The 26839-nt window shown below is 43.7% G+C and overlaps 1 protein-coding gene across 1 annotated transcript; it reads right to left on the minus strand.

Moving 5' to 3' along the window:
• Upk1b (uroplakin 1B) lies at positions 1-26839 on the minus strand. Its single transcript, XM_021185261.2, has 8 exons — positions 26751-26839; positions 14953-15040; positions 14054-14254; positions 11632-11706; positions 10956-11078; positions 6906-7085; positions 3140-3223; positions 1-979 (listed from the first exon to the last, which is right to left on the minus strand). Exons 2-8 carry the CDS (start codon positions 15019-15021, stop codon positions 929-931), a joined length of 783 nt encoding a protein of 260 aa, XP_021040920.1. The 5' UTR covers positions 15022-15040; positions 26751-26839; the 3' UTR covers positions 1-928.

A 26839-nucleotide genomic window follows, 5' to 3' on the forward strand; every position in this document is an offset into this window, starting at 1 on the left:
TATTTTATGGGCTCCTTTATTTATGGATAGGCAAACAAATGGTGACTTGTCAGGACTTCCTTCGGGATCGTTAATGTGAGCAAACTATTTTGACAGCAAACAAAAGACCCTATAAATCACTTGTTTGAATAGCTGGCATGGATCCTGCGGTTTGAGAAGTGTTTCCGGTTGAAACCTCCGAGGGCAAAGACTGAGCTGATGTAAATTGGGCAGGGTCGATGTCCCCAGAGTCTCCATACACTCAATGAACAGAGAGTGGGGTTGCTACATGCACATCACTCCACAGGGCATGAGAGGAAATCTGAAAATCAAGGGTTGTCCTGGAGACGAAAAGCATCCAAAGGTGTGAGGAACACTGCAGACAGAAGTCACAGCAGAACCAGAGGCAGAAGAAAGCATGACTGCCATTTTCTCCTCTTTCACAGTGCAACCCTCCTCCCCCAGCCTACACAGTGACAAACAAAAGTCTTTCAAGGCTGAAGAAAATAGAGAGATAGGCTCTCTGTTTCTTGAATTTGCTGCTCAATACAGACAGAGCTTACGATGAATGGTTTAATTTCAATTCAGGTTCCTTTGAATATCATTGTGCTCCCACATTAAACATAGACAGGAATGAGAGTCATCTCCATTCTCCAAACTTTCTGTCTTATATAGTACACGTAAGTACTATATTATATATAGTACACTTTCTGTCTTATAGTATATAAATACGTTGCGGAATCTTAGGCAAGGATGAGAAATATTTCTGCTAAGGATTGCAGCATCTTGAAAGCCTAAAGGAAGCCCATTCCACCAGAACTGGCATTTGAGAGAGACAAGCACGAGTCATGGGGCAGAGCACACAGAGGGCGTGTCACGAAACAGCAGGTTCCAGCACCAAATTCAGAGTCACCCAGGGAGGGAGGTATAGTGGAGACACTGTGTGTGCTTAATATTCAATTCTGCTCCAGTAGAACATGGTGCCCAGGAGAACCCAAAACTAGAATGGGGAAGAGAGGAAAACAAAGAATTAAGATATATAAAAAAAACTACTTCAATATAAAACAATTATGTTCCTTCTGTTCAGGCTTAGGTGACATGGGGTTTCTAGTAGTAATTTAGGCGATGACAGTCTCAAGGGCCTGATGCTGCTGCTCACCCTGGTCCAGAGCATTGCTTCTATAGTCTGCCGCTCAGAGCCATCTCTCCAGTCCCCACGCTCCCACCCCACTTCCCACCTAGTCTCTCTGATTTCTCAAGCGTGCTTCTCATCTCCATACTGAAACAGTTTTGGGGAAATTTCTTCTCTCTAAGTAGTCTCCAATGTGCTTCTATTTTCAGTCAGAAACTACTTGGATGATCTATCCTCTTCATTTTTATTTATTTGTTTATTTTTGAGATGGGTTCTCACAGAGCCTCGGCTGGCCCTGTGCTCTCTATATAGCCAAGGATGGCCTTCTGATTTCAACGTCCAAGTTATGAGGCTATAGGCACGTGCAACCATGCTTGGTTTACTTAGTGCTAGGATCTAACGCAGGGTTTGGGGCATACTAGGCAGGGGCTCTACCAGCTGAGTAGATCTCTAGCCATTGGTTCCCTTTCCTCCTAATCTTAAAACCTTTTCTTCCACAGGACTTCCCTAACCTCCTAATATGTTTGCCATCTTTGAATGACTGCCTTTTAAGAGCACCACAGACCCCTAAGACCTCTCACTCACGTATGGAATTGGAATGTCTAAGCTGTCTCAGGTCTGCCAACTACTTACGTGGATCCTAGCCACGTCATCTTGCTTTCCTGAGCCCCAGTCTCTGTATCTATAGATAAACTTCCTATTTCCTCTCTCTACCTCAGGTCTAGGACTGTGAGTAAGATAATGAAATAATAACTGGGCCTAATGCCATCTTGCTTTCCTGAGCCCCAGTCTCTGTATCTATAAGCAAACTTCATATCTTCTCTCTCTACCTCAGATCTAGGGCTATGAGTAAGATAATAAAATAATAACTGAGCCTAATATTTACTAACGATTATATGAATCAGGCATATCTGACTTCAAAGCTCCCTAAAGAGCCAGAAGTACAGGGAAGATAAGTGACTATCCAAATCCATAGGACCCAGTGGACTTTAGAGTATTTGTTATCGAGCCTTACAGGAAAGCCCTCTGAGCAAGCCCTCTGGTATGTCTAGGAGTTTTCTCAAGCATGGTTCCTTGTTGGGCAGATATGCCTACCTCCTGCTCTTGAGGGGTTTCTGACATGGGGTCTCATCAACAGCAGACCTTCCATATCATTAGCTCTCATCCCCCCCCCCCCGCTGAACTTCAGGGGATATTTACAGTATCTAAAATTTAGAATTTGATTCCTGTATACAGTGTTGGTTGGCAACTCCATGATATTCAAAAGCCTTTGAATGTCCAGTAGTTCCTGCTCAAATAGACACCTCCCTGTTGTCTAATAAATTCATTTAGTAAATTACTGAGCTTTTACTATGTGCTATGCTAGGCGCTGGGGAACAAAGAGCAGCTGGCTCTCTGCCTCTGATGGCATCAAATATGTCACAGGGATATCGTTTCACAGCAGAGATGAAGTCCTAAGAGCGATCATAAAACACTCCTGGGGGAACAGCTTTCTCTCTCCTTCCCCATTTGTATCCTCTCACTCAGCACTGAGGTTAAGAATAGTTCAGTAGCTTGTTTTGTTTTGTTTTTTAACATGGGCTCTGGTGGCACAAAAGCGGTGTAAGGTTGAGTCTCAGGGAGAATAGAGGCAGGTGGACTAAACTGCACCAGTGCCCACTGTATTCTGTCCTGTTATACCTTTTGTGGGGAAAGAAGAATCAGGAAGTCTTATCTGGTATTGTCTTCTATGCAACAACAAAAGCTACTGGTTGTTTCACACCTTGACTGTTGATTACTATGTTTTTAATATTCTTTATGATTAAAAAAATTCCATTGTATATTAAAATACAGTTGTCCAGTAGGGAAGTTGGCATTCCATACCTCAAGGGAACCCATTGTCCTTGGTCTGGTGCTAGAAGTTTCCTGACTATCTTAGCTGAAAAGCTAGTTTTCCAGACTTTCTAGGGTGGTTGAAATAGCTGGGGACCTTCTCAAGTTCTCTATTTATTGTCCCTTTCTGAAATAAAATGTGCTGCGGATACTCACAGTCCAGCAGAGGATGGCAAATCCAAACCAGGCAACTCCCCAGGCATGCCGGTCCATTGGTCCAGAGATCAGTTCATAGCAGCCCTAGTAAGACAGTATGAGCTCCATAAACGAGGAGAATCCAGAGCAGAGAAAAGAACTGAGTGGGAAAGCTGACTCCTGACAAATCAAGGGCCTGTAGAGTCCAGTCATTAACCATGCAATGCTGCCATCTGAGTGACTCACTATAACCTTGGGGGATCACAGGGAATGCCCAGGAAATGTAGAATTTATGCTGATTCCATGCACCAAAAGGCCCAGAGGCAAGTGTGCTAGATTTGCCAGCAAATTTCAACAACTATCCTGGGTTGACTCCACCCAGTGGTGACAGGTATGCACTCGATGCTCTTTCTGTCTCCCGTGATCCTCCCTTTTTGTAAATCGCTCTGTGCCACTCCCCACCCTACCCCCACAAAACCGTTACTCTTTTTTTCATTGCAGGATGCCCAAATGAAAACTTCTGGAATTTTCCTTAATTTCTTTATCTAATTTTCAACACTTATGCAAATCCCTTAGGGTCTATTTAAAAGCATATCACAAATACAAAAACTCATGAGTCTCCTTGTACCACTTTAGTCCCTCCAGGGCTTCATTGAAGGGTTAAGCTCATCTCCAGGAAGAGCATGCATAGACCTCCTCCTGTGGTAAGGATTCAGTTAATCAGGGGACAAAGCCTAGCACATCGGACTCCACCCACTAGGCCTAGGCCTCTTCATCCCTTCTAGACATCTTGAAATCATCATTCTGGCCTCATAAGGCTGGTCTCTGAATTTCCTCCAAAATGCTAAGGATGCTCTGGTCTTTGCACTGGCTGCTTTCTTTGCTGAGAAGTGTTCTTTAACACTTCAGTTCCTCATCTCTGCACATAATTCAGATCTGTGCAGATGTCCTCTCAACAAAGTCTCTCTGGATAGCCACGGAGAAAACCGCTTTCTTTTATCGTACCCCACTCACAAACCCTGCTTTATCTCTGCTCCTGACACTTACTACACTACCTGGCATACCTACCACATTGACTGGACCGTTGTGTGCAGCGTGTTTACTATTTGTCACTTATAATAGGATGTGACCTCCACAAGGGCAGAGAATTTTATCTTGTTAATTGTTGAATTCTAGAGCCTTGAATGGATGCCTGGCATGTAGTAGATACCTAGTGATAATTTACGAAATGATTGCTGGTGGTTCCAGCATTCAGGATGATCTAGCAAGAGGATTATAAATTCAAAGCCAGTCCTAGCTACGTAATAATGAGTTTAAGGTCATTCAGGGCTACACAAAAAGTTGAGAGCCATCCTGAGCTACAGAATGATATTCTGTCTTAAAAAAAAAACAAATGAATGAATAAATAAACAAAACAAGCAGACTTAATGAAAGATTCTAAGTAATGATTACAACTTCCACTTGAAATACTCAGAACACACCCATCCTCTTGAAAATCTTGGGAGGAAAGCATTAATCTAATATTATGTATAACAGTTTGTGCCAAGTGCTGGGTACTGAGTAGGATGCTTAGCTGGGGCAAAACAGAAAGATCTCTTGTCTTTATGGGACTCACAATCAAAATCCCCAGTTTTCATCTCATTATTGAGCTTCCAGGATGATAATCGTTTTATTGGGACTTTACTCTCTGATTATATATTAATATTCTTGAGGTGACGTCATCAGGATTTGCATGTAGCGTTTTCAAGGCTCATAGTGAAGCTTAAGTTCCCACTCCCTTCCCACCCTCTGTGTGTGTGTGTTCGACCCTATACTATACTTAGGCTGACTTTCCTGGTTTTGTTAGTTTTTACAGCTATAGCAACACTGGTGTGTTGGAGGTGTTGAAAAGCTTCAATGTGGCTATGAAAAGAGGAGTCATTCACTCCTTCATTCACTAATTTACCCACCCACCATTTACTGAGTGTCTACTTTGTGCCAGGCATTATGCTAAGTACTGAAGATCCAGAACTGAGTAATGTGGTCCTTAAGGGAGCTCATGGAACTGTTTGGACAGGGTAAGTGCAAAAGCCACAGCAAGTATATAGTAAGTATGGGGCAGCATATGACCTATATATCAGACAGTGGGGATGTGTGGGAATCTGGAGGACTCTAGGTAGGGAGAGTCAAAAAGATGGATAGGTCGGTTTATGTTACGATTGAGGAAGTGGGGGCAAATGGAGTAAGGGACAGAGGAAGAAATGACAGGGACGCAGGAACTTGGTTAAAGAGTGGGTCTAAGTGGTGATGGTTTATGCTTTCGTTCAGCTGACTGACGATGGAGACACTGAAGGCAGGAGGCCAAAGGAAGATGTCAGGATGGGTGTGGCTGTCCAAAGACAGTAAAAGGGGAAGAGGGATTTAATTTGAGTTTCCCTTTCAAACTTGCTAGCAAAACTTGAGTAGGTGGTTTTAGTTGATTTTCTCAGCTAGTGTTATGGTAGAGGGGCGACAAATTATGCCATCATTGGAAGGTGGGCATTTTTTGTCCCCTTTAGAGAGAAGACACTGTTCGTACGTGACTGTAATTTAGGAAAGAAGGGCTTGCATGAGAGTCTCCTGACATGGAAATGCTGAAAACATTTAATGAGTAGTTCAAGTGATAGTTGCATTTATACTGATTATAAGCAACCCATTTAATCTTTATTACAGAGGAACATAACTGACTGAAGCGACGTCTTAACAAGGTGGCTGTCCAGTTCAGTGAGGGTTGCTCCAGACACTGCTATGAAACCAGTCGATCACTGCCTTATCCTTTGTGAATTAAAGCATCCAATTGTAGTCCAGCTATCCTGCCAGGTGTAAAAATGGTGTCTTTTACTCTAAATGTGTGGTTTGTAGCATTTACTTCGGTAGGGAAAAACCTGATGCTTCTCAATTATTTGACAAGCCGACATACCAGGAGAGGCTTCCTCACAATGACCACACCCTAAGCAGGACAGAACATTTCAGTGTGCTGTTTCAGCAGACGCCACCTATAGGAGTTTGAGAGAGCTCACCAAGACTTTGGGGGTCTGTTTCCAAGCCTTGATTGGCGTGGCATCTCTTCTCCGAAGCTATGTGGCTTGAGGTTGAAACCTAACAGCCATTTACTAATTGTGTGAGCTTGGACAAGGCTCCAGTGAGCATCTCTCACTCCATTCCTCATGTACAGACTGCAGGGTACAGCCAGCATTGATGTTTGAGCATCATGAGCATGATTGTGTGTGGCACATGGCACATGGCACAACATCTGGCACTCAGGAGGGCCTCAGTAAATGTTTCACCACTGGGTCGCCTTCATCAGCCCAGAAGCACTTTTGCAAAACCCCACAATATGTAAATCAACAGCAGCCCAAACCACCAATCTTCATCAACTCTGGCCTCACCAGTTGCCACTCTTTGGGAAATAAATCATATTCTTTTGTATAGCATCCCTTCCAATCTACATTTTGCAAGCCTTCGTCTAATACAAATATTTCTCAGAAAAACCATTTCTAAACATTACACAGATTGTCTTCATTTACACAAAACTGGTTAGTGCTACGGAAATCTTCATGTCGCAGTAATTTTTTACTAAAAAAGAATTTGCAACAATTCTAAATGAGCACCCCCCCCCCCAGTGTACTAACAGAGAAGGAAGACGATGACACAAGGATTAAGGGAAGCATGAAGAATTCCTTACAGAGTCTACTCACAGCTGACTATTGTTTTCTTCATAAGGAGTGACAGGGCTTTCTGCTAGGTCTTCAGAGGAGAGACAGCTCACCTGACTGTGGTAATAACCAGGCACTCCAAGTTTGCAAGCGTCCAGGTTGAGAGGCTCTTTAAGCTTGTCCATGACGCAGCACTGCCGAGGCCAGGGGTAGTCAGCATCGTTATTCTCCACCCTGAAGGCAGAGGTGTATTTCTGCCAGTCTGACGGACCGTTTACACCACAGCAGTGGTCCTGCCAGAGGATGAGAGACACAAAGTTATGGTCCACACCAAAGCCACCAATGTCACAACCAAGGCTTTGTAGAGAAAGTACTCAAAAGCACATTATATCCTACAGTACTCAAATATTTCCAGCTTGGAGTTCAAGGTTTTTCTAAGTTTCCAACAATGTTTTTATGTTTATTACTTTACCAGCCATGAATGGGCTCATTACTATAAGTCTGTTAGGCAGTGGTTCTCAACCTGTGTGTCATGACCGCCTCAGAGTCAATGACCCTTTCATAGGGTCACATATCAGATATCCTGTTTATCAGATATTTACATTTCATTATGGTTATAAAGTAGCAACAAAAATAATTTTATGGCTGGGGAGAGGTCACCACAACATGAGGAACTGTATTAAATAAAGAGTCACAGAATCAGGAAGGTTGAGAACCATGCTCTAAGCCTTATTTCTTTTGATTATAAATATGAAATGAACATCTTCTTTGTGAAGATCAAGTGTGTCAATATAGATAATGTACTTGTTACAGCTCATAGTAAACTCTTTTTTTTTTTTTTTGAGATAGGGTTTCTCTGTATAGCCCTGGCTGTCCTGGAACTCACTCTGTAGACCAGGCTGGCCTCGAACTCAGAAATCTGCCTGCCTCTGCCTCCTGAGTGCTGGGATTAAAGGCGTGCGCCACCATGCCCAGCAGTAAACTCTTAATAGGCATTAATTATTACTAATATTTAAAGAAAGATACATCGTGAGAGAACTATAATTATTTAAAATCACAAAACAGAAAGCTTTAGTAGTAAAGAAATTATTAGCAATTATTCATGTTTTTCTATATTCATCGTATTTTCCTAGAGTAACTGTGTATTCTTTTAATAAAGGGGGAAGTAAACTGGAAAAAATGTCAGACCTGGTGGCACACACAGCTGTCTCTCTCCATAAGAAAAGGAGGTCAGCATATACACAGCGGATGCCCTGATACTCTGAACGCAACTGAAGAGAAAGGCTGTAAAATCCGTATTTATGATTTCTTATCATAAATTCTGTCAAAATGTTTCAGGGAGGAAATAAAACTTACAAGCCTTTCCCAGTTTTTATAATAAACGTAACCAAGGAATTCTGAGGGCAAAGATCATCTTGTAATGATGAACCATTTTGCCATTTAGATATAGGAAATACCAGGAAAAAGATTCATTCTGCACTGTGTGTGTGTGTGCATGTGTGTGTATGTATGTTTATTTGTATGTGTGTGTGCATATGTATATGTGTGCGTGCATGTTTGTAAATGTGTGTATGTGTGTTTGTGTGTATGTGTGTACATGTGTGTGTGTGTGTGTGCGTGCGTGCACATGCATGTGTAGGCCAGAGTTTGATGTCAAGTGTCATTCTCCATCTGTCCACATTATTTTCTGAGACAAGGTCTCTCACTGGGCCTGAAGCTCACCAATGAGTCTTAGGAAGCCCTGTCTTAGCCTCTTCTGCACCAGGATTATAGACACAGACACACCCTTATCCAGCTTTTTATATAGGTGCTAGGGATTGAATTGTGATCCTCACGGTTGTGCAGCAGGTGTTTGATGGAGTGAGTCATCTTTCCAGCCCCTATTCGGTGTCCATCTCTCTAGCCCCTCATTCTGTGTTATAATCAATACGTCCTAGGGGCAATGCGTTAATAAGGACAAATCATGACCATTGCAGTTGGCAAGATGGAATGGACCAGTAACCGTTGCATGTGGCATGGAAGTAGAGTGTTGTGGTCAGAAGCCAATTGTACTTGATCAATAGCAGCTGAAAGTGTGACAATTCAAGCATCAGGCACAGGTTTTTCTTCTGAGACTTGTCATGAGTTAGAACTGTATAATGGGTGAGTATCGGGCAGGAGTTCTAGAGGATGATCTTGCAGGCTGATGAGTTGAAGCAGAGTAAGCCAAAGAAAAGGAGAGGAACTTGGAGTGGAAGCCAGGGTCTTGGGTGTGGGGCAGTCTGTCTGTCTTGGCTGCAGATAAACGTGGGTGTATGGGCAGATTGCTGGGAGAGAGAAAAAATGTATCCCAACTGATTGCTTCTATATTCTTAAGACATGAGGTGTAGCCATGACTGAGGGTGGGGAGTAATTTTGTAGAGGTGAAAAATGGAAATCTATGCAATAGTGACAAAGCAGATTTCTTGGAAAATACACCAGGAGACAGAGTGCCCATGCGAGCTTTATAGTTAAATTAGCATGGCTGGGGGACTTTTCTCAGAAATATTTAGCCCTTAAGGGAGGAGTGGGCCAAAACTGTATTAACTTCATAGAGACTGTGCAGGAAAGAAGAAAGCAGATTCACAATGGAACAAAGGAGCCAACAGAGAGCGAAGATTATAAGAGGAAGCAGGAAAGAGTGTTGGGAAATGAAAACATGGATAATTGATTAGAGGTCCCAATGGGACAAAAGAATGATGTGAGGATGTTAGAGCCAATGTCCGAAATGTCAGAAAGTGGGTGGCACAGTTACTGGTGATGACATGCTGGCTGTTGCCATGGAGAAAGGTGGCTGAGGTGAGGGAGGAGATCTTTGGAATGCAGGAAGACAAGGAATCGACAGAACAGATGTTGTCTGAGTCCTCGTGGGGTTTGTGAAGCCTTATCTGGGACAGGATGATTGGATCATGGATGGCAGAGACACAGCTGGTGATAGTGAAACCCCTAGGAGGGAGGCAGGGGAATGACTGTGTGCAGTATGGTTGACAAATAACTATAATAAGGAGATCCCAGGCTGATGGCATGGACCTCAAGTTTTTAAACAAGGAGCCAATCAAAGGAAGAGATAGAAGAGGAGCCATGCAGAGCAGAGAGGAAACCTAGCCAATTTCTAGGTCCCATGGCACACGAAGGTGAAGGGACAGGCAGGGGACACTAGGAAGTGCCAGATGTCTAGTGAAGTAGGAGTGTAAAGAGAGCCTTGAAAGGGGTAGAGGAGACTGAAAGGTTTGCGTGCACGTGTGTGTGTGTGTGTGTGTGTGTGTGNGAGAGAGAGAGAGAGAGAGANAGAGACAGAGACAGAGAGACAGAGAGACAGAGAGAGACAGAGAGAGACAGAGAGAGACAGAGAGAGAATGCGAGTTTGTATATGTCAGTGAGTGTGTGTATGTCAGTGAATGAGAGTGTGTATCCATGTGAGTGAGAGTTGTGTGTGTGTGTGAGAGAGAGAGAGAATGTGAGTGTGTGTATGTCCTGAGTGTGTGTATCCATTTGAGTGCGTGAGTGAGAGTTTGTATGTGTGTGAGATTTTGCATGTGTGTATATGTGTGTGTGTGTGTTGGGGCCAGTGGAAAGTTGACTCACATTAGAGGTTACACACAAAAGACAACATGGACAATACTCTGGGAGACTTGGGGTTCCGATGGTATTTGAGGTAGGTGTGGATATGAGGTGTGATGTCCACTTAAAACTGAGTGATTAAATCAAATCATGTCTCCTGATGCTTAGCAGAATTCATCAAAGGAGGCATAAAAGGTGAGACATGTATCTGTCACCAGATGGGTTCTCTGTGGGGCAGGCGAGGCACCCCTTCCTATTACTGTGAGAGCTAAGTCCTAAGAGGCAGAACATGTTATTAATCCAATGTTCTTTAACGTACATCTATAGGGCAGGCTAATCAGCATTAAAGCTTTACATAAAATATGGATCTAGACACCACCACCCCCAGCCACGCATTTAACATTCTCTCATCCTCAGGATCACGAGTAAACAAGAGGCATTGTTGATCTGGCTTGGAACAAGTCTCTTCCTGAAGAAACCTGCTGGAGGTGCTGACCTCACTGCCACCCACATTCGTGTGGCTAACCACTCAGGTGTGCAGGCGATCACCCCAGGGGTAATCACCCTGGGACCACACTCCTTACCTGCAGCATGAGCCTATCCCAGGTCTTGGTGACCCCATTGTTCTTCCATTCGTCATCATTGGTTGGGGGACTGTTGTTTTGATACCTCATCAGCATCTGCTTCAGGAAGAGGTTGGTTGTGAACTGCAGGGGTGGGAATGACACGAGAGAGTCAGCACACCTGCTCCCTAGAAAGGCCAAGTAGCACCTGTTGCTCTATAAACTGAACATTCTCTTGGAGGGAAGCTATGCTCATTTGGCCGGGACTGCTTTGGGTTTCCCTATAAGAAGGAATCACTGCATGACTGAGTCTTTTAAGGATGGTGTAGATTAGGGAAAGAGTGAGAAACAGGACAAGAAAGATTCTTAATTATGTCTTCCATGAGGCAGAACATGCAGAAAGGCCATGGTGTGGACGAATGGCAGTCAGTGCCAGCCGGGATCCCAGCTTGGGCATTGGGAATCAGGCTGCTTGGACTCAGAATTCCTGCTGTGACCTGTCAGCCATTCATTCCTAGATACATTTCTTTGCATTTAGTGCATTTCTCTTTTAATTTAGAAATGACAAGCAAGGCTTCCCGATACTGCATGGGTATTAATGGTGTGCGTATTGGCACAACGAGCACACAGCGAGGGGTCGAAGCATGTCAGTTGCTGGAGTGTCATTTTTGCTCCGTGCATTGGGGACTATACTCACAAAGTCTCGTTGTGTTGCTGCTGTGATGCAAGATGCCACTTCAAAACCGTACGCTATAAACATCATGATGAAGTACTGGGAGGAAAAGAGATGAGAACGGAGGATTATAACAGACATCTCACCAAGTGGTTGCTGTGAGTCCTATTCATCTAAATGTGGTATCCAAGCAGTCAGGGAGTACAAACCCTTTTTGATCAGCTGCTACTTGGAATGGGGCTAGTGCTAGGTACTCAGACCAAAATGGGGTGTGGGTCAGCTCAGTTCTCTGCTTATCTCTGGAAGAAATGACCATTTGGTTTGGAATTCTCTCATCCTGAATTCTATTTTAATGTGGGGGGAGATAAGATAAACAATGAAGGAATGTGTGGGCTTTTCAGAGGATTTTCTTTTTGGTATATGTACATGCCCGGTGGCTGGCAAGATCGCCTCAGTGCGTCATACCTGACACTGGGCATTGTAAGTCCCTTCAAGTGGGAGTCATTTTCTTCATGAACTGCTGAAAACGTAGATCCACAGAAGTCAGGAAAGGATGGCTCACATGACCAATGCCTTGTGTCCTTCCTACCCAGTCTCATCTCTAAGGAGCAGGCAGCCTTCCGGCATAGAGGCTCACTGTTCACACGGAACACACACCCATGTTCTAGTGATACCAGCTCAGGCGAGGGAAGCAGCGCTCTCTATGCGCTGTTTTTGCTGTGCGTGCATGCGGCTGCAAGTCACTGTGCATGAACAGCTCAACACAGCCCTGTCCCCGGGGTCCGGCTGGAACGGAGTTGAATAGCAGACGCCTCTCAGTGAAGGCCCCTGACTTGCACACTTTTATCCATGCACTGTCTCTCCTCATGTCCTTTTTTTGGGAGAAGGACTGTAGAGTAGGTGGGGGGACTTGTCCTCCCTCTTTGGGATGTTTGTGGGTTCAAAGGTCAGGACCCTTTGCTGTTTTCACTGCCTGACCCTCAAACAAAACAAACCAACAATCCTCCCACGCCCCTCAAAACCCCAACTACCTCTGTGGAAAAAAAGTCTGGAAAGAGCTTTCAGAGATTCTAATAACCCTCCCCATATTGGCTACTGCCTTGCTTCCTGTCATGAGCTTTGATGGCTCCCATTACAGAACCCCAGGACCCCTTAGGATTAGGCCAGAGAGGAGCCCGGGGTGAAGTCTGTGCTTGTCATCAGGAAGATCTCTCAGTTCTCACCCTCTTCCCTGTGTTCCTTTCCCTACTCTCTCAGAGTGCGTTTGCCCAGGAACTAACTCACCCAAAGGAAACAGAGAAGGCAAACAGTCTGCATTCCTGGGCACTAGGGGAATGGTTACCTGAGAGAAGCAGACCGAAAAGCTCCCTAAGTGGCTCAGCTTCTTCTTCAGAAGAGGGACTCAGAGTAGGGGAGTTACTTCAGGGGTAGGGAGCAGTGCGGGGGTGGGTGTGTATGTGCATGTGATGACAGTGACACAAACTGCAGTCCTGGAGCACAGAGCAGAAAGCAGAGGTTGAGGCCCAGGTAAGATTCCTCTATCTTACATTTTCATTTGCAAAGGCAGAACATGGCCTAGTCAGTGCCTTGAGACCACCGACTAGTGTGAATGGGTCACTCACAATGGTGCTGTTTGGGGTCTTCCAGGGTTCCTGTACTGCAGAGCAAATGACAGTGTGGGGCACGCAGCCATGGCACAAAAGCCATTGGCCTTGAACTTGGAAGTCTTTTTTTAAAAAAAGGCTCTTGTCTTCTATGAAAAACTCATGTCTACTTTCAGTTTTGTATCTTAACACATCAACACTTAAAACTAACTTGCTATTATCAAGGGGGAAAAAAATCTAAAAGAAAATTCCCATGGCATCATTTCTCATGTACGTGTCATTCCTGGCTGTGACTGTTGGGCACGTGCAGACAGCAGCTGGAGAAGCACACATCTGCACATAGTCAACTAGACCACCCAAAGGCATTCCTTCCCATTTTCAGCTCATTTTACTAGAACCTGAACTTTCAGCCATGAAGGGCATCTTTATATCCTACATGGATGATCGTGCAAGGGGATCTTCCCGATCCCCACTTTTGTCCACTCATCTAGAATCTTTCTTCCACTTAGCCCACTGAAAACCAAAGCTCTTTGCTCAATGGAGAAGAAACAGTTCACCAAAATTGGTCCAGGAAAACAACTCAAGAGAATTTGTTAGTTGTTATTTTGAGAAAGGATCTCTTGTAGCACAGGCTAGTCTTGAACTTGCTATGTAGCCAAGGATTACCTGGAATTTAGGATCATCTTGCCCATACCTTCAGAACAGGTTTACAGATGTGTACCACCATGCCTAGATAATATGGTGGTAGGGACTGAACCCAAGATTTTATGTGTGCTAGGCAGGTACTCTGTCAAGTGAGCTACATTACAGCTTTGTAAGGTCCATGCATTGTAAGGTCTTACCGCCAAGAGGATTTTCCTGTTGGACTTCATAATTCCTACTATGGCTAGAACGGACAAGCAGAAGAGGCAGATGCCCACGAACATGCCTATCCAAGCTGCCCCAAAGATATCATCATTGTTGGTGGCTTCGAGAAGTGGGTAAAGACTGTGTTGGTCAGATACAAAGAAGATACACTCTGCTGTCAGGGCTATGCCACACATCTGGAAACAAGATGAGAATGAGTCTGTCAGGCTTGTGGCCAAGAGCACAGCACCAGGGGAAAGGGGCCGGGGGCAGGATGGGCTCAAGTGGTGAGTCCCTTACATCTTACAGAGGCTTTATGCGATGAGTCCCCCATTGCCAGGAGAGCCAACAGCTATTTCTATCTTGCTTCCTTCTTCCATATACCTTCTGCCTTTAATACTTTCTTCTACATATAACTTTTTTTTTCTAGTTGGGAAAAGGTTTACGTAGCCCCAGGCCATCCATAAAGCCCCTAGGGTATGACCCACTCAGTGCATTCGTGTATGAAAGTTGTTCTCCTATCCTATCCCATTGCAAACATCTGTCCCAGTACCTTCAATAACACAGTCACCAAGTCAAACCAAGGTGCAACTGGACAGAAGCATAAATGACTGAGAAGCAGGTGCATTTAGACACTGACCACGGTGAACATATGACTCTTCATAGTCATTACGTCTTAAAAATTGGAAAGGAAATAGTCTTCTGTCATAATAGGTGACTATATACAACTATTTTAAGATTCTAGCTAGTCTATTTACCATCACATTTCTTAAAATGGAGGCACTATAAAGGGGAACGATATTTATACTATTTTCTTAAACTTTCACTTTTAATTTATCTAAAAGCCATGCTTACAAGAACACAATTTTTTTTTTGAAAAATACTCATGACTTACACCAACAATTACGTGTCCAAAAATCAACAGGCCCTGGAAGCAACGAACAGTGGAATCGTCTTTGGCCATCTTCAGGATTTTCTAAAAGCTGAAGACACAGTTAAGAATGTAACTTTGGATGGGAGCAGGTAGTAAATACTGTTTCAGTCTCTACACTGTCAGCAAATCATGACATCTCCTGTTTCTTTTCTTGTCTTTTCTTTTCTTCTCCTTTTTTTTTTTTTTTTTTTTTTTTTTTTCCNTTTTTTTTTTTTTTTTTTTTTTTGGTATCCAAATGAGAGCTTTTAGTAATGGTGGAAATTTGATACCTGGGGTCAGCCACCACAGGAGTTTCTAAAGAACAAAATAAGGACTTTTAGAGTCTGATCTGTGTCCCTCAGGAGTCCCTTAGGGTATGAGAGACACCGGAATCATCCTTCTCAGAGGGGTACTGAGGTTCTCCAAGGTCACCAGGAGCACAAAGATCAAACCTGTCACTGTGATGACCAGGCTGACACACGCTGAGCCTCAGATATTGGTCCTTGGGCAAGTCCAACAACAACCATAGGGAAACTAAGAGAGTTGGAGAGCTGTCTGGGGCCATTTTGGCCCATGGGTTAATGTTAAATATTTTATTACATTAAAGAACATAGATTGTACAAAATGAAGTTCCCTCTTGCATGAGGGAAGTGCAAAGCAAAGAGGTCTGTGTAGCTCCCTTGTGCACTCTTCTAGGGACTTCATGTACATAATAGATTCTCAGAATCCAACTAGAACAAAACTCTAGGGAATCAAAGACTAACTAACTGGTAAAGTGCCTTTGAGGATACACAGACAGAAATGGCAGATTTGGGGGGATTCTCTGGAAGGGGCACAGGTTAGATGTTCGGGTCAATCATTTTTAACTTCTGTAGTTGGGACATGTTGAGAAAAGCTGCTCCTCTCCCCCACATGTTATTCTTTAATTAGCTAAGCGACTGACACTCTAAGTCAAAAGGTATTAAACGATACAATTTTCACATCGAGGTATGTAAAGATGAGTGAGGGAGATGGTTACAGTCTAGGATTCTGTGCTAGGCAAGAAGCTAAGGTCTCATTAGAGTGTGTAAGTGGATGTCTACATAAATGAGTTGGGGCCTCATTGTGAAAGAATCCAGCTTAGCAGGTTATATTGAGTCAGTATTCTGATCAGGAGAGTAGAGGTAGGGGAGGAGGGGGAATGTGGGAAGAGTGGTAGACTTTCCGAGGAGAGGGGAAGTGAGAGGGGTAGACTCAGAAGTGCAAAGTAAAGACAAAACACCAAGTTAGCCAGTTTGGCTGAACTCCTGCTTTGTGGGGAGGCACATCTTGCTTTTGTTGTTTTATTTCCCCATTCTTTTCCTTCCCTCTCCTCTCTCCTCTCCTCTCCTCTCCTCTCCTCTCCTCTCCTCTCCTCTCCTCTCCTCTCCTTCTCTTCTCTTCCTCCCCTCCCTCCTTTTTCTTCCTTTCTTTCTTTCTTCCTTCCTTCCTTCCTTTCTTCTTTCTTTCTTTCTTTCTTTCTTTCTTTCTTTCTTTCTTTCTTTCTTTCTTTCTTTCCTTCTTTCTCCTTTTCTTTCTAAAGCCATGTATTTTTGTGTGTCTGTGTTAATGCAGATGTACGTGTGTGAATACCTGTGTAGGACAGTGGCCTCAGATCCCCTGGAGCTGGGGTTACAGTGCGTCACCTGATTTGGGTGATGGGAAGTGAACTCAGGCCCTTTAGAAGAACAGCTTGTGCTTTTAACCGCGGAGACTCCTCCAGCCTACATCTTTTCTACGACTCAGGCCCTGACAAGTGTTAACTCTATTGTCATAACATATGCTATAAGGCGTATATTAATAACGTAAGTATTTTGATTATAATAACCCAAGTAATGTAATAACCTAAGCAATGTAAACATCTCTAAATATTTTCTCATTTCTTTTCACCCTGAAGACTGTGGGAATTTACAAAGTTAAAGTGTATGAGTGTTTTTGACTCACAATTTGGCACACATATTCCATCAATGTTTGTCAAAGGAACAGAAGAATCAGGGCCCTTGTTACACCATCTTCTGATCCCCACCCCCACTCTGTGGAATTTCTGCTTAGAAATGCCATTTATTTATCTGGGGTAATTCCCCCATATCAGATGGGTAGAACCATACAGTGCTTAGAAGGCTCTGATAGGGACAGTCTCACTGGTACAGCCGGATCAGTTACATTGTAAAACTCTTCATTGGCATGCACTGACATTAATCCTGACCAGTTAGGCTGCTCTCTAAACTAGACACACAAACAAACAGTCTTTGAAAGATAGACATTTTGATAACAAAAACACAGTCTCTAAAGGGCAAGTATCTGGAGAGGCCAAGTTCAACTTCATTACTGACCATCATTGAACCGATTCTGCACCTGTTGGGCGTGTAGCAGTTTCTTGGTAGCAGTAAGGTTAGTTAGGTTCCAAGATAAGATAAGAGATTTTTGCTTCTTTCAGGGAATCTAAAACGGGACTATAGCACCAAGGATTTGAAAGGCAAATTAACTAGGGCCAGTGCTAACAAAGGGAGAGTTGTGAGAGGTGTGGAGAAAAAAAGAAGGACCCAGGTAGATGTTCAACAGGGAGAGGGGCTCCGCTGGTCCAGAAGGAAGCTGAAGGAACCCGAGCAAGGGATGTTGGTGCAGTACGGACCGCTTTCCCAGATGTCACTGGGTTTTAGAAGTGGGCGGTTATTGTTTAGCTTATCAGTTAAGATCAGGTGAAAAAGAGAATGCTAAGAGTCAGGATTGGGATAGGAAATGCAGATCAGAGTGGAGGAGAGACGGGAGCGGGTAGGCAGGAGGCCAATTTGGGCAAGAAAAACATGGGAGAAACCTAGACGGTGGTGTGGTAGGAAACGCTGCTGGGACGGTGGTTTGGTAGCTTGAGAAAGGATTATATCGATAGGCATGGTATTTTGAACTTGCTGCCTCTTCCCAACTTTTTTCAAATACTAACTTAGGAAGTCGGACTTGTCTTGGTGCTGGAGAGATGGGTTGGCAGTGAAGAGTAACTGCTTTGCTTTTAGAGGACAGCCCACAACTGCCTGCGGCTTCAGGGGATCCAAGGCTCTCTTCTGGCCTCCAAGGGCACCTGCTCATGCGTGCAGCACTCCACTCCCACGCACATAATTAAAACTAAGATATTTTTGTTTTGTCTTAAAGAAAGCCACACTTATTTGCCAAAAGTGACCCAAAAGAATGGAATCTGCCACCTATGGGCCCCTCAGTGCTCTCTCCATTCTGTCTCAGGCACCTTTGGTCAACTTCTCAACAGACCTGATAAATGGATATTCTTTTTTCCCCAAAACGCTGGGCTTGTTTGTTATTGCTATAGTAACAGATTTCCTCAATCTTACAAAAATAGTAGCTGACGGTTTGGGGTCAGAAGTCTGAAATGAGAGTCACTGGGTTAAAAATCCATGTTGGCTTGGTTGCCTTCCTTTCAAGATTTTAAATGTTTTATATTTTTGAGAATAACGTGAGTGAGTACTGTACCTATTATAATCATTTACCCCCTCCCTCTCCCCTCTAATCCTTGGTGCCCCTCAAATTTGTGACCTCTTCTATAATTATTATAGTTTCACATACATACATACATACATACATACATACATACATACACACACACACACACACACACATACATGCATGCATACACACACACACACCTCTACTGAGCCTATTTATTCCTGTGAACATAGATTTAGGGCTGATCACTTGGGATTGGATGGCCTCACTGGGGACTGGCCTATGTAGATCCCCCCTCCCCCACGGCCGCCCCATTCTCTTTCTCAGCAGCCATTGGCTGCTCTTCATCTAGGGGCGGGGCTTCCCACCTCCATGTTGGTGTTGCTGTGTAGGTCTTGTTGGGAATCCCTATAGTTGGGAGTTTCATGGGATACACACTTCTTAAGGGTCTAGCCTGAGACTCTGTTCCTTCCATCTTGACCGTGAGGAAAGGAAGCTGGAGAGATCCATTTGCTCAAGGTCATGCTGACAGAAAGCCCAGGACCCAGAGTCAAATCAAGGTCAGCCCGACTGCTGGTTATATAGCGCCAGAGTTTAGCAATCCCGACATAACGCTAACACTTTAAGTAGAAAAAGAAATGCTGGCCTAGCTTCCTTGCCAACCTGGGAATAAAGAAAACACATACAGTTTTCTCTATACAGAAGAGCTGTTCTTTAGAAGGTCAGAAAGACCAAGGCTTCACTCCACACACTTCCCTAGTTTCTTGTCTTAGCCTTTCCCCGGGGTATTACCACACTAATATTTTCCCACTATGATCCAGGAAACCGTACAGATGTTTTCCAAACTTACAGCTCCCCCCTCTACTTTCCAGAAATGAAGGGATGTGCTGTGAAGCCAATGGGAGATGAGGGTTTGACAGCATTTCCTCAGACACCTGTGTTTTGTTTGGTAAAGATGGGGTCTTGAACAAACCGCCTGACCTCAAACTTGAGGTCTTCCCATCTCATCTTCTCAAGGGTGCCACACTGACTCCCTGTGTCTCTCGTTGAGGTTAAGTTGATGGTTGTGACACCTCTCCCTCAGCCATAAATGTCAAGAGAAGCCAGGTGCAGGCTTCCTGCTGTGCGTTTAGTGTGTAGTGCAGTAGCTGTGGTCAGATGGTGCACGCTAGACTTGGTGCCAGGCAGGATACCAGATTCAAAGTCAAGTTTCCCTATCAAGAGTTACTCTGAGCAATGACTGACCTTCTTATGATAGGTCTCGTTCCTCGTTCATCAAATGGGTGGGATACAACTTGTTTCATGGGACTAGGGACTATGATGCTCAAATACTAAGACTGTTTGCAAACAAGAGATTGTTATTGTTGACCAGGGAATATTTAGAAAGGGGAGGGTCTTGGGTTAAGGTTACATTTACTACCCTAGAGACCCATAGAACATTAGACAGAGGAACTAATGATGACTACCATCATAAGCTCCTAGGTCAAGGAGACTAAACCTTATATCCACTTCCTCTCCCCTGATAGGCAGAGGATACTGGAGGCCTCACCCCCAGAGGCACCCTTTTGTGCTTTTTCTTGTTTTCCATAATTAGCTTTAAGAAATCAAACTCTCACTGGGAAAAGGGAAAAAGCCTCCTAGCTGTGCCGGGGTGTGGCTGGTATCAGGTACCAAGTTGCACGTCTGTCCACAGGGAGGGTGTCTGTACATTCCACCAGCATTCCTGCCCGGTTAACTCTTGCCTCCAGGGCTGAGTCCTCTGATTCAGACTGTGGTGATGTAGCCATAACTTCGGAGGTTTTCTGTTGCGTGGGGACACTTGCTTTCTCTTTCTGCATTCTTTCTTCTCTTCGAGAACATAATGTTAGATTCCAGCTGCCACTCAGGCTGACAGAACTTGCAGCAGCTCTTTCACAGGGACCGGACAAGGACAGTCTGAGTCCCCAACTGACAGACTTCCAAGCGCCTCTCTCACCTGGGAAGCGAGTTTATATCAAAGGCAAGCATGGGTGGCTACACACCCTGTTCTCCACCGCCTTCTCTAACTCTTTCCAGAGAGCATGGCTTCGGCCTTATACCTCGAGAGCTCCTCCGTCCTGAATTAGGTATAAAAATAGACCACACTTCTGTCATTTGGTCCCTGTTTCCTCTTTCAGAGACCCTACCATGCTGTCTGTCTCTGGTCCTCAGGCCTGAAGATTACTTGGAATTCCTAAAATGCTGATGCCCCTGTCTACCCACGGCATTAACAACTTTTCAAATAAACCTTTCACTCCACACTCCCCCTCAGTGTTCCTCTTGAATCCTCCTCCCCACTGTGAAATTTTTTTTCTCTTGTACCTCCTGTGTAGGACTTCCTGCATGTTACAGCAAGAGAGTAGCTTAGGGAGTAGGGAGAAGCAGGGAGAATGTGAGCTTTGGCTAGATCTTGGTATGAATCTTAGTTTGATCACATAGTAGTTTTGTGACCCAATATTCTTGTTGAGCCTTATCTGTCAATGAGAACTTTAAGGCCCAGCATCAAGGGTCTGTAAAGATTAAATGAGACCATGCAAAGGACTCATGACATACTAGTTGTCTAGGCAATATCAATGTTCTTGGCTTTTGCCTCAGGTTCTTGAAGCTTCTTGAAGCAGATAGGCTAGAGCTAACAAGACAGGAAACGCCAAAGGCAATTGAAGCAGTAGTTTCATAAAAAAGCAAAATATCTAATATACGAGAACAGATCAAAACATTGTGTCTTTGGCTGGAACAAGAGTGGGAGGTCTGAGCACCCCTCACTGCCTCTCTAACTTGTTTGAAACCAGTGTTCTAGGACTGACAGAAAAGAAAGATGTAGGCAGATCCCTAAGCTCAGAAGACAGTCACCAAAGAGTTTATGAAGTGAAGCCAGAGAGTGTTGGGCCATGACAGAAGTTGACAGCACAGAGTCTCTGTGCAATAGATCAACTGATCTATTCATTGCAGGATGTCTAGACATTGTTCCTGGAAAAATGGACAAGTGAACTTACCCTCCACAACCAGAAGGATATCTGGGGAAAGATGCACTCCTGGATACACATTGTTCTCTTTGCATGTTTGATAAAGAACTATCAAATAAACTTCTTTTGAGGGTTAAACAATTTTTAAAAAATATTTATTTGTTTTATTTTGTGTGGGTGAGTGTTTTGTATGCAAGCATATATGTGCACTGCATGCCTGCCTGGTGCCCTCTGCAGAGGGCATCCGATCAATATCCTGCAGCAAGAGGGATGGTTGTAAGCTACCATGTTGCTGAGCATTGAACAGGACATGGGCCCTCTGGAAAAGAAACAAGTGTCCTTAACTGCTGAGCCATCTCTCCAGTTCCTGTGGTGGCTAATTTTATTTTGGGTCAGACACGGACCCTAGTGTCCAAATATAATATAAAAATTATAGTTCAGGCCTAAAGATATCGTTTTTTTTTAAAGGTGTGGTCTCACTGTATCATCAACTAGCCTTGTGATTCTCCTGTCTCAGCTTTCTAAAAGGTAGGGTGTGTAGTACCATATCTGCAGATTTTGAGTAAAGTAACTTAGCCTCCGTCTCATGGAGGCCCTTCTCTTGTCATGTGAAGGCTGGAAGTGCAAACACTGATGTTCTCTGAAGAAACAGCAGATCTTTCTAAGGCTACAAGCATAGAAACTGGTCTGTCTCCAATCACCCCTCTCTGGGCTTAAGACTGCTGACCTACTGCTTAGATGTCAGGCATACTGGTAACCCAAATCTCTCTCTCTCTCTCTCTCTCTCTCTCTCTCTCTCTCTCTCTCTCNCACACACACACACACACACACACACACAGTGCACGCGTACATGCACCCTTGTGCATCCTAAGAGTTTTATTTCTTGGAGAACCTTGTCAAGGAAAACCTTGAGTAAGATTTCAATTTGGATAAATCTGTCTTTTCAATAGAAGCAAAGTGCGGTTTTCTAATGACTCTCAAGCCCTTTGACCTCTTTGTTCCAACTCCCTCTGACAGCTGTTAATGTCTGACTCAAATGAAGTCACTAACTTCTGTCCCTACTCTACCGGTGCTTCTGGAGTAAGCCCCCTGAAGCAGAGATTCTCAAATTATCCTTCGGAGCACAGACATTCCACTTACTGTGGAAACACGCATCAATGCCCAAGTCAAAGAATGCAGATATTTCCTAATTTGAAAAAAAAAATTAGCCACCAGAATATGTGGCTCTGGGTGTTTCCTGTTTATAACTTTTCTTAAAATTTAGGTACAATTCTGGTGTGTATCTTAGGACTTAGTTTATAGTACAAAAGTGAGCTGAGTGATCTACTTAATTGTTTCACGTCCGTCTATCAGCACTTAGTGGTCCACAATCATAGGTAGCCTTTTAGGGCTAGCCAACTATTTATCTGATGTTACGATCCATTGTCATGAATGCAGTTCTGATTTCGTTAACATTTTGGGGTTCCCTGAAGCCTCAATTCAATGGTTCTCAACCTGGGGCATTGAGACCTCTTTGGCAAACCTCTATCTCCAAAAATACTTACATTATGATCCACTTACATTATGATCCAGCCCCCAAATTACAATTGTGAAGTTGTAACAAAAGCAGTTTTATGGTTGGCAGTCACCACAACATGAGGAACTGTGTAGAAGGGTCATAGCATTAGGAAGGTTTAGAATCACTGGCTTAATCTGAAGGAGAATCCTAGGGACATCTTGTTACACACAAGCGTCTTCCTGCGTCACACTGCCCCAGCCCTCCTCTTATTTGGCAGTCTTTGTTGCCAATGGGTCTCTTCAAACCCAGATTGCCTCCTGTCCCGTTCTGCTGCACCAGAAGTTAAGAACCATTAGGTATTTTAGTTCTTGCAGACAAAGCGATGCTCTCTCTCTCTCCCTCCCTCCCTCCCTCCCTCCCTCCCTCTCTCCCTCTCTCTGTAATATTAGCTAACTCTCCTCTGTCTTCTAGTCAACTGGAGAGAGACTGGAAACTTCTTAGCTCTATTCAACACAGCACCCAGGCTACCTGCTCCTGCTGGTATTTCCTGGTTTCTCTTAGTCATCCCTCTGTGAGTTGTCCTCTTATTTCTGCCCACTGAACCCTATGCCCAACTTCCCCTGTCTGGGATTATGGTTTTCTTCCTCTCTACCCCTTTCTGTTCTTGACCAACAGGAATGTTATATCCTACTTTGTGGCCGTGTATATTTAACTTTTCTTCCCTATTGACTTCTGCCAAAGCAACCTAGACTGGTTCTTTTCTTTACCCATGCTTATGTAACGTCATTCTGAACTCACAACTGGACAGATTGTGTGCAGTTTTAAAAGAAAGCCAATTTTGATGAATAATAGTATTTTTAAAAACCAAACTATAAACACTCAGGTTGTCGCAACTTGAAGTCAATGATTCTACTCTTGCTTGTTTTTATGTCACTAAGAAGATATTTAATTAGGGAAGGATAAAGGTCTTTGTTCCAGATTTTGAGCTCATTCATGGTGTGGTGGACTCTTAAGTTTGGCTGTTAACTTAGGAGCTCTGCAGTCATTTTCTCACTATAGAGACAAGGAAGCCGAGGACCAGAGAGGGGTAGTGAGTTATTCCAGGTTACCAATGCTTTAAACAGATTTCAAATCCAAGCACAAGTTTCCTGACTTACAAGCCAGCTTTATAGTTTGTCACTAATAGTATCTTTAAATTTAAAAAAATTTATTATTGCATGTATACTGCATATATGAGGTATGTGTATGTGCGTGTGTGTAAATACGGGCATGTGCATGTTATTGCCTATCTGTGGAGGTCAGAGGACAGCTTGTGGGGGTCATTTCTCTGCTTCCACCATGGCCCTAAGAACTAAGCTTAAGTCTTACTAGGCAAGTTCTTACCTGATGAGCCATCTTGCTGACCCAAATGTTCCTTCTCAAGATAAGACAGTGTTTCCGTTTGTGTTAAAATGAAGAGGCTTTGCCATTGATCTGACTTGTATCATACAGTTAAGGGAACCTCTGTATACAGAGCCACAGGAGAAAGCCATCCATCACCACCACCTCCTGCTCAGTCTTTCCTTGTCTTCCCTCTAATTCAGGAAACACCATGTATACAAAGTCATTACTTTGCTTCTGGTTAAAATACAAAAACATCCAGGGGACTCCAGATGAGTCTCATGAACAATTAATGGCAATGACTCATCTTGGGTTTTCTAGATCTCTCTTCACACTGCTCTTCAGAGGGAGAATAAAGGCACCATCTGAAGGAGACAGAGCCCAAATGAAAGTAGGGCTTAAAAGGACAAACCTCCCTAATTCAAACTTAGAGACTCAGAGGCTGGGGCATGGTGACACATGTCTGTAACTCCATCACTCTGGGGCCAAGAGAGGAGAGCTCTGAGTTTGAGGTCAGTCTGGGCTACATTTTGAGAGACCCTGTTTCAAAACATAAAATAAAATAGGAAAAGAGAGGGAGGGAGAGATGAAGGAGAGGAGGAAGAGAGAGATGAAAGGAGGAAGGGAGAGAGAGAAGGGGAGAGAGTGTGTGAGCCTTAGGTCTTTCTGCATAGGCGACTCTCAGAGCACCCAGTGTTAGGGGCTGGTTTGTGACTCTCACACACCTCTTATTCTCAGGCACCACTTTCCTCATATATGTAAAATTCTTTACCTGACAGTACTGCGAAGGGAATAGGCAGGATAAGATGCCTTACATTTAAGGGTCAAGCAGCAGAGAGCAGAAATAGCTGTGTCACTAACAGCAGCTGACTGTGTGTCTCTCGCCTTAAGTGTTTTCTTACAAAGGAGTATCCCTTGTGAGCCCCACCCTATGGAAGAACTCCCCAGGGACCCAGCCCCTCCGTGGCTGATTTCAATCACTCAACACCCTGGGAGGCTCTTTACTTTTAGAAGTGCTGATTTCAAGAGGTTAAAAGTGTATTTCTTTCTCTCTCTTCTTCTTCTCTCGTACCTTCGTTAAGCTTGTTTTCTTATGAAGTGATTCATATCCAGAGTGTTGATATCTCCTGACACACTGAATAAGTTGACAAACAATTGCTCATTAGTCAAACCAGTGTTCAAAGCAGAAGAGAGGTGAGGCTCACCTACCAGTCATGCGATTGCCTTTTCGAGTTCAGTACCTCTTTTCCTTGCTCAGATTTCTTGCATGAAAGAATATACAAACCACACCTCAAACTCACCCACCCACGCTAGAGAAATTTGGATTAAGAAAACAGAAGGGAGGGTGTAGGGGAGAGGGAATGAAAGAGAAGGACAAGCAGGGGCCTTCCTCTTCCATGTGGGCTCTGTCCTAGATAGGCCTCAGTGGCTCATCAGGCTGTGGGCAGCCTGCAGAGCCATCAGGCCCAGATCGCAGAGGAGGGTCCAGCAGATGCTGGACGGATCCACACTGGTTCGGAATGTACGCAAGAGTGAGAAAAAGAAAATTTGACATTTCGTTTACTCCTCTTGCCTAACTTCCTTTGCAATCTAAATGTTTATACAAGTCCCTTTGGGTAGTTAAAAGAAAATACAGGAAAGTTGTTTTTTTTAAGCCTAGTATAGCAGAAAGCAAAACAGCAAAACACAAAAGCAGTTTTATACTCATTGGGAAGATTTATCAAGAGGAGAACTACTTCCTCATGGAACTAGAAAAATCACAGCATCCATGTTAGCTTTATAAAGAAAATAATGCACAGGAACTATGTATATTGCCTTTTTTCCTGCTGTGCTTATCAGTTTTACTCAGCAAGAAATGGTCTATAAGCATCGCCTTGACTTTTATAAAGACCTTAAAATTAATAAAAAATCATTAATGTCCTTTAAAATGCCTAAAGCTACTGAGAAATGAAAATTTAGGCTTGTAACCATAATCATAAAAGTACAAATATCCAATAATACTGGTGTTACTGGAAACAATTTGTGTAAAAACATTAGGATAAGAATAAACATATTTATAACCTGCAGCTCCTGATGGATCAACTCATTAGTGAACAGTAAAGATCGGTCTTGTAAAAGTAGCCTTGATTAGATAAAACTAATTTGTTAACTTACTCGAGCCCACACACTAATTACACAGACCTGTTTGCAGAAAAGACCTGTGAAGAAAACTGCCCCACAGATCCTTTTAAAGGAAGGCTTGTCAGATCAAATGATTTCTGACAAAAACAGGAACCGTTGTCAGGCAAAGGGACAGATAATTAGCCAAAGAACATTTTTCAGAAGAGTTATAAGATCTCAAAATTACAAAAGAGACAGATTCTAATGTTAGTTACAGTGTATAGCTCCTGTTTGTCCCTGCTCAAAGGAGAATAGAGAGCCAGTGGGCTCCTCTGAGAAGTCTCTGTACTCACACCGGCTGCCTGGTCTCCTCTGCCTTCTCCCGGTGCTGCACAGACTCACTCTGCAGCAGGCACCAGCCTGAGATGCTTTTCTACCCCAC

The sequence above is a fragment of the Mus caroli genome, chromosome 16 (genome assembly GCF_900094665.2).
Source record: "Mus caroli chromosome 16, CAROLI_EIJ_v1.1, whole genome shotgun sequence".
In the NCBI taxonomy this organism is placed as follows: Eukaryota; Metazoa; Chordata; class Mammalia; order Rodentia; family Muridae; genus Mus; species Mus caroli.

Excerpts from the sequence above, each read along its gene's own strand:
- Upk1b (XM_021185261.2), bottom strand. The coding sequence starts at position 15,021 with ATGGCCAAAGACGATTCCACTGTTCGTTGCTTCCAGGGCCTGTTGATT. Across the intron at positions 11,707-14,053 it reads ACAGGAAAATCCTCTTGGCG|TACTTCATCATGATGTTTAT; the intron begins GTAAGACCTTAC and ends TTTTCCTCCCAG. Across the intron at positions 3,224-6,905 it reads CTGGTTATTACCACAGTCAG|GGCTGCTATGAACTGATCTC; the intron begins GTGAGCTGTCTC and ends CTGTCTTACTAG.